The sequence below is a fragment of the Dendrobates tinctorius genome, unplaced genomic scaffold, assembly GCF_039654945.1.
Source record: "Dendrobates tinctorius isolate UK_male_01 unplaced genomic scaffold, ASM3965494v1 ptg000128l, whole genome shotgun sequence".
Taxonomy (NCBI): domain Eukaryota; kingdom Metazoa; phylum Chordata; class Amphibia; order Anura; family Dendrobatidae; genus Dendrobates; species Dendrobates tinctorius.
In genome coordinates, this window is record NW_027361796.1 from 1,018,326 (window position 1) to 1,026,845 (window position 8,520).

Here is an 8,520-nt window from a genome sequence, read left to right on the forward strand (position 1 = left end):
CTTATAGCCTCATTGTGGAGCCGTCCCCTGTCGTTTATACTCTTAGCTGCCCATAAAGAACCCTCACTCAGGGGGATATAAACAATCAGATACAATATAAAGATTGGTCACTTATCATGTCTATGGAGAACCCTCAACGCGTTTCCCCGCCGTGGCGGTTCATCAGGAGGTATAACCAATGCTTTCACCGATATTGTTGCTGCTCCATGCCTGATATCTTGATAATCAAAGATATCCCCCTGAGTGAGGGTTCTTTATGGGCATAAGAGGGGACGATAACAGTCTTTGTAGTATATCTGATTATTTATATCTCACTGAGTGGAGGTTATTATGTACCTTACCATGTGAATTTTTCGTGTCACATTGATAGATGCACCTTTGCTATGAGGGGTCTTTATAGACATGGGAAGTGACCAATCTTTGTAATCTACTGCCTGTATCCCCTTTAGTGGGAAGAACAATGTACCTTGCCATGTTAGGGTATTTATGTCATTTAGTATCATGATATGGAATTTTTACTATTATATTTTTGTTAGCATTAGCTCTAGGGCATTTTGTTGTCTTCATCTCTGCACTATTTGATATATTGTTTTCCTTCCTGTGATATCAGGGACTGTTAGGGAAGTGAGGGACAGTCCTCATTGAGTGGGTGTGCCAATATCGTACTATTTAGGGTGCCAACCTCCACGGCTAGGAAGGTATCAGCGAGGCCTAATATAGGGCTGTGCAGCACTTTAGACAAGGTCTTTTTTTCATTTTTCCTCATTTTTTATTGCAGCATGTCTTCTGGAGAGGAATACAGACCGGCCCGTGGAGAACTAGCGCAAGCAGAGCGTGAAGTGAGTACCTTCCTACCCTACAGTTTGGGTAAGTATTCGCTGTCGCATCTACACATGTACTAAATTAATTTTTGTTCTTTTTCAGACCTCATCGTCCACGGCAAGTGAGGAGGAACAGCAGGAGCAGCCAGTCCAAGTGCCAGCGGGGAGACGGCCTGTAAGTATAGAATTACTGTGATTGTACTCTTTTTTTTTTCCAGACTTTTTTTTTGGCCTGTTTTTCATCTTCAATCTTGCTTCTTTTCTTATATTTTTCTATCTTTTTCATTTCCAAATCTTTCCAAGATTATAATGTTTTTCTTTCTTTTCTAGGCTCCACAATGGGACGAAGAAATGGCCATGGACAACGACGCCCTCATCAACCTAGTCCAGGAGCGAGTCCCGTTGTGGGACAGCCATGATCCGCAGCACGCGGACACGGTAGTGACCCGGTGGCTATGGAATGAGGTGGCCGCAGCGATGTTGGATGACTGGGACAACGCCTCTCCCCGGGTCTGCAAGGATTTTCGTAAGTATTTCAATGCTGTGTGATGCGGCAGTGACCTTGGCCGGGATCACACAAGTGTGTGTGATGCTAGGAACAGGAGTTTCTAGCATCACACACATTTGTGTTATCCTGGCCAACAGTGCATTGTCTAATTTTTTTTGCTGTGTGATGCAGCAGTGACCTTGGCTGGGATCACACAAGTGTGCGTGATGCTAGGAACAGGAGTTTCTAGCATCACACACATTTGTGTTACCCTGTCCAACAGTGCATTGTCTAATTTTTTTTTCTGTGTGATGCGGCAGTGACCTTGGCCAGGATCACACAAGTGTGTGTGATGCTAGGAACAAGAGTTTCTAGCATCACACACATTTGTGTTATCCTGGCCAACAGTGCATTGTCTAATTTTTTTTGCTGTGTGATGCGGCAGTGACCTTGGCTGGGATCACACAAGTGTGTGTGATGCTAGGAACAGGAGTTTCTAGCATCACACACATTTGTGTTATCCTGGCCAACAGTGCATTGTCTAGTTTTGTAAAAAAAAATTTCCTACAGTGAACAAAGTCAAAACCCATTGGCGCTCGATGAAGGACCGCTTCAACAGGGATGTTCGTCTGGAGAGCTAGGGTCGCTGTGGTGCTGCTACAAGGACCAAAACTAAATACTGCTACCATCGGGCGTTGGCGTTCCTAAGACCGGTCCTTGCCACCAGAGCGTAAGTATTTTGTTGTATTGTATTGTTTTTTACTCTGTGCTTTTCTATTCCACAGGAGTTAGCGCTTTAACTATTGTAAATGCATGATAGTAATGTTTTTTTCTTTTCACAGCACCTGGAGCAGCACCCTGCAACATGACCCTGGAGCGGTCCTTCATCGATCGACCTCGGACCCGTCCCAGCCATCCGACAGTCAGAAAGCAGCTTGCGGGTCGGCAACACAGACAGCTGGAGACCAGGAAGCTGGTATGTCAGGTGTTCCCCTGTCAAAGGTCTCTGCCACTGGTTTTGCGGGCACTTCCTGCCAGCGGCAGAAGGCCTCGGACAGGTCTGTCATGCCCGAGTTCCTTCACTTGAGCTCGGTCTTTCAGAATGGCCTCAAGGCGCTGTCAGAGTGGAAAGAGGCCGAGTGCTGCTGGACACTCCACCGCCACCACCATGGCAAGCGCTGCTCCTGTCTGGACCACCACCGCTACCACCACTCAAGCCTGGACCACCACCACGCCTGCTTGGAGCACCACCGCTGCCACCACTCCTCCTGCTTGGAGCACCACCGCCACCACCACTCCTCCTGCTTGGAGCACCACCGCCGCCACCACTCCTCCTGTTTGGAGCACCACCGCCGTCACAACTCCTGCTACTTGGACCACCACCGCCGCCACTGCTCCTCCTACCTGGACCAGCACTGCCACCGCCACCACCGAGCAGCAGCAGCAGAGGGGTGACCCCCATTCAATTTTTGCTGAAACACAGCAAAGGTCCCCCAGCTCCAGGCGGTCACCCAGGTCAAGGCAGTCACACAGTACCAGGAGGTCCAGGCAGGACACACCAGGACACCGGAGACCCAAAAAACAAAAAACTTTGTCCATCCCTCCCCCCTCTCCTCACACTATGTCTCACCCTGCCTCCAGTTCCATAAATGAGCTCCTTTCCCCCACTACTTTTGTCGCCCCTTCCCCTAGAACCCTTTCCTCCCCTTTCAGGCAATCCTCGTCTCTCCACACCCCCAACTTGCCAACATCTTCCCCCAAACATCGTTCCCAGTAAAAAAAATTTTTTTTACAATAAATGTAAAATTCTGGTTTCCCCTAATACTGTTTGATTATTGTGTCTTTCGCCGCCTACACACACTGCGCCATACACTTTGTGTTTTTGCCACCACATAGCTCCATTTCTGACACGTTTCTTGTGTCAGTCCTGGAGATATGTGATGTCAAAAACACAAATATATGACTTGTATTTTCTCCACCAGTCTCTTCAGTCTGCTAATATTGCACAGACTGAATAGAGGATGGTGTTGAGTGCAAGGCATATCTATTGTTACCTTGCCAGGTATCATAAAGAGTGAATTGAGGATGGTGTGTTTTGGCCATCATCATTTCACTCTTTGTGACACAAGGCCAGGGGATTCTAGATATACCTTGAAATTAATCACATCCTCTATTTAGTGTGTGGTGAATTAACTGAGGAGATGATGGAGAAAATACACGTCATATCTACAATACCCATATCTGATATCATAACTATTTATCACACCTGGCCAGGTGACTATACCTATGAGTTGTCATCTGCAGCGTCGCTTCAGTCTGCATTATCTATTGCATGCAGACTGGAGAGATGCTGGAGGTGAACTCATACAGTTTTGGCCAAAAGTATTGACACCCCTGCAATTCTGTCAGATAATACTCAGTTTCTTCCTGAAAATGATTGCAAACACAAATTCTTTGGTATTATTATCTTCATTTAATTTGTCTTAAATGAAAAAACACAAAAAGAATTGTCCTAAAGCCAAATTGGATATAATTCCACACCAAACATAAAAAAGAGGGTGGACAAAAGTATTGGCACTGTTCGAAAAATCATGTGATGCTTCTCTAATTTGTGTAATTAACAGCACCTGTAACTTACCTGTGGCACCTAACAGATGTTGGCAATAACTAAATCACACTTGCAGCCAGTTGACATGGATTAAAGTTGGCTCAACCTCTGTCCTGTGTCCTTGTGTGTACCACATTGAGCATGGAGAAAAGAAAGAAGACCAAAGAACTGTCTGACGACTTGAGAAACCAAATTGTGAGGAAGCATGAGCAATCTCAAGGCTACAAGTCCATCTCCAAAGACCTGAATGTTCCTGTGTCTACCGTGCGCAGTGTCATCAAGAAGTTTAAAGCCCATGGCACTGTGGCTAACCTCCCTTGATGTGGATGGAAAAGAAAAATTGACAAGAGATTTCAACGCAAGATTGTGCGGATGCTGGATAAAGAACCTCGACTAACATCCAAACAAGTTCAAGCTGCCCTGCAGTCCGAGGGTACAACAGTGTCAACCCCTATGATCCGTCGGCGTCTGAATGAAAAGGGACTGTATGGTAGGAGACCCAGGAAGACCCCACTTCTTACCCCGAGACATAAAAAAGCCAGGCTGGAGTTTGCCAAAACTTACCTGAAAAAGCCTAACACGTTTTGGAAGAATGTTCTCTGGTCAGATGAGACAAAAGTAGAGCTTTTTGGGCAAAGGCATCAACATAGAGTTTACAGGAGAAAAAAAGAGGCATTCAAAGAAAAGAACACGGTCCCTACAGTCAAACATGGTGGAGGTTCCCTGATGTTTTGGGGTTGCTTTGCTGCCTCTGGCACTGGACTGTTTGACCGAGTGAATGGCATTATGAAGTCAGAAGACTACCAACAAATTTTGCAGCATAATGTAGGGCCCAGTGTGAGAAAGCTTGGTCTCCCTCAGAGGTCATGGGTCTTCCAGCAGGACAATGACCCAAAACACACTTCAAAAAGCACTAGAAAATGGTTTGAGAGAAAGCACTGGAGACTTCTAAGGTGGCCAGCAATGAGTCCAGACCTGAATCCCATAGAACAGCTGTGGAGAGATATAAAAATGGCAGTTTGGAGAAGGCACCCTTCAAATATAAGGGACCTGGAGCAGTTTGCCAAAGAAGAATGGTCTAAAATTCCAGCAGAGCATTGTAAGAAACTCATTGATGGTTACCGGAAGCAGTTGGTCGCAGTTATTTTGGCTAAAGGTTGTGCAACCAAGTATTAGGCTGAGGGTGCCAATACTTTTGTCTGGCCCATTTTTGGAGTTTTGTGTGAAATGATCAATGTTTTGCTTTTTGCTTCATTCTCTTTTGTGTTTTTCATTTAAGACAAATTAAATGAAGATAATAATAACAAAGAATTTGTGTTTGCAATCATTTTGAGGAAGAAACTGAGTATTATCTGACAGAATTGCAGGGGTGTCAATACTTTTGGCCACAACTGTATGTGTATTCACCTGCCCAGGTGTGATAACATTCTGAAGTCAGGATGCGTTATTTTGGGCATCCTCACTTCAGCATGACACCAGGCCTGGGGATTGTAGTTGCATAAACTTTATCATCTCTCCAGTCTGCGTGCATACTGAAGCCACAGTGGAGATCCTACAACTAATATTTATACTCATATGGTCAGGTGTCATAAAGAGTGAAGGATGCTAGTGCATCCCAAAATCACTATTTGTAACATCAGGCCAGGTGATATAAATATTAGTTTGTATTATCTCCACTGTCGCTGCAATCTATTGAACACAGACTGGAGAGATGATGAAGGTCCTACAACTTTTCTATCTAGAATGACCTGGTCAGGTCAGTAAATTCATGATGCACAAAATACAGCATCCTGAATTCACTGGTAGACCTGGGCAGATGATTATTGTATTGGAGTGTATAAAAACAGAGTGCACTCGGTACAGGTATCAAAACAGGTTTTTTTATTTACATACACACAAGAAAACAATTTTATACCATTTGATCTTGCCATGACACATGTCCTACATCAGAGATAAATTAGGCCGCAAATTGGTCCCTCATTTGGCCAACTTCAACTGATGATCTGAGAGGGTGCTATGTGAAATCAGGCAATGGATTGGCAGCTGGTTCATCGAGTTCAAAGGTCGGGTGCTCTTTAGCCATAATAAAATTATGAAGAACCACACAGGCCTTCACCACCTCATCCACTGTGTCCAGTTTCAGATTAATGGCTGTGCCGAGAATGCGCCATCTGGAGACAAGTATACCAAAGGCACACTCTACAGTTCTTCTGGCCCTGGTCAGTCTAATTAAATATTTTTCTCGTGTGGTCCAAGTCCCTGCTGGAGTAGGGTTTCAGCAGGTTTTGGCATATTTGAAAGGCCTCATCCCCAACCATTACAAATGGCTGTGGCGGACCTTCGGTGTTGGGAAGAGGCTGTGGCGTGGGGAAATTAAAATGGTTGCCATATAACCTCTGGCCCATGTCTGAGCTCTTAAAATCCTGTGAGTCATTCCCCCGGCCAAATGCCCCAATGTCCACTGCAACAAACAGACAGTCTGCATCCGCAATGGCCATGATTACTGTAGAAAAGTACTTTTTGTAGTTATAGTACTCAGATCCAGTTCTTTTGGGTTTGATTATCCGGATGTGTTTCCCATCAACCGTTCCCAAACAGTTGGGGAAATTGCAGACTGTCCAGAATTTTTCAGCAATATAAACCCACTTTTCGGCGGTGGGCAGGGGCATAAATTCTGTACAGAGAATGTTCCACAAAGCCCGGCAGGTGTACGCAACTATTCCCGACAAGGTGGAGATTCCAATCTGGTACTGGAAGTGGAGTGAAGAGAGGGTCTCTCCAGTAACCAGAAATCTGCGAAACAGAGAAAGAAAAAAAATTAATATTTATGTCTAGGGTTTTATAAAACACTGAAATGAAAAAATATTAGTACCTGGCATAACAATAATTCTGCAGGCTTTGGAATAGTGCATGGCAGACAAAAAACAATTATGCAGGCATTGGTTTTGCAATACTACGTACCGTAATGTGACCAGGAGCCGTTCCTCAGGAGGAATCGCATGATGGAGCTGTGTGTCCTGTCTCCGGATGGCTTCTTGGACACGACCAAGCAAATCCCTGAAGCTTTGTTGGGACATCCGGGTATAGTCTGTAAATTTCTCCGGGTTTGCCTGGAGCTCGCTGTAGAAGGTGTGGTACGCTCCACGGCTCTCCCGGAGTTCAACAATAGGATGTATCCACAAACGCTGCCGTCTTTGCTGTCTCTCTCTCTCCCTTTGTTGATGGCAAACAACTGCATAAGCCTGAGCCATCCTGATGTCCAGATCCAAGTTGAAGTGAAAACTCTTCCAGCGCAGATCCATGTTGACAAAGGAAAAAGCAAGCCAATGTGAAGAATTCAGCTGTAAACGGGGTCTATATAAAGAATTCCCATAACACACACCCACTGCTGTCCCATTGGTGGAGTCTGTTGCAAGGATTTTCATCCTGTATGTGACACCTAGAGAACACATGCGCATATAAACCGCAAACGCTTGCAAAAACAAAGTAAAACACATACAAATGCTGCGTTTTTTTGTCGTCATGCGCACGCTGATGCGTCTAAAAATCGCTGCATTTACATGCGTTTGCGTTTTTTGCTTGCATTTCAAGTGTGCACGAAATGCTGCGCCAAAAGGCGCAAATGTGAAACTAGCCTTACTGATCATTTCTACACATTTTTTTACACGTTAGGCATTACGTAAAGTCTTGTGTAGGGGGTCTGGGTCCTGAGAATCCCACCGATCGCTCCAAAAGGCGCCATGTAAAACTCATCCGAGTAGCGAGACAGCTCTATGGAGACTGATTGGCGCACGCTCAGGCAGGAGCGCCCAGTTGCTTGCTTCAGACTGACTTTAGGAACGATTGGTGGGGTCTCAGGATCAGGACCCCCATGATCTGCAGGACATGTCGGCATTTTTTATTCTGCAGTGTATTTTTTTTTAGCAGTTTTTAGTCATTTTTCAATGTTTTTGGCCACCGGTGGTCTTTTCGAGTGTTTTTTTTTTTACATTTTTCGGTTGTCTTTTTAATTCAGTATTAAGCTTGTTTTAATTTTTTTTCTCCATTCAACAAAGAAGAAAACCCTGGAAAAATGCTCCAGAAATTATATCGACCCTCCCCATTTATTATTATCCCATTTACGTGTTATAAGCACAGAGCGCAAATCACCAGATCGGTCAGGTCGTCTCTTTTATTCGAAGCCAGAAGAGGTTGAAAGACGCTCAAAAGACTGAACGTGTGCACAGCTTTCCAATGGCAACCAGCAGAAGAATATAACATAGGGTATGGGCACAAGCCACCGATGCAGTGGCCATGTTTGTGGTGACCTTCCACGCTCCGGGCTGGGAATGACAGGAGCACACATGTGACATGAAGGACACCAGGAGGCAGGCACAGCACGAGCTCCCTCCCCCTGACACATGTCACTCCCAGGCAGTGACAGCCGCCATGTGCTCGCCGCCCCTGCCCTCCCCGTCAGGTGATGCACACTCTCCTCTCATCCCCGGTGCGGGCTGCACGGTTTCCCGGATCATGCAATCCACGGTCGAGCCGGATCCCAGTAGTGCCGTGCGGAGCAGATCCAGTGTGCTCGGGGGCGCCGCCTGCCGCTCCAGATCCTCCTC

General features: G+C 45.7%; 1 protein-coding gene across 1 annotated transcript; it reads right to left on the reverse strand.

Moving 5' to 3' along the window:
• Nucleotides 1-5,774: 5,774 nt before the first annotated feature.
• LOC141047534 (uncharacterized) lies at nt 5,775-8,344 on the reverse strand. The gene is made up of 2 exons (XM_073542607.1): nt 6,878-8,344; nt 5,775-6,709 (listed from the first exon to the last, which is right to left on the reverse strand). Exons 1-2 carry the CDS (start codon nt 7,561-7,563, stop codon nt 6,142-6,144), a joined length of 1,254 nt encoding a protein of 417 aa, XP_073398708.1. The 5' UTR covers nt 7,564-8,344; the 3' UTR covers nt 5,775-6,141.
• Between the last annotated feature and the right edge of the window lie 176 nt (nt 8,345-8,520).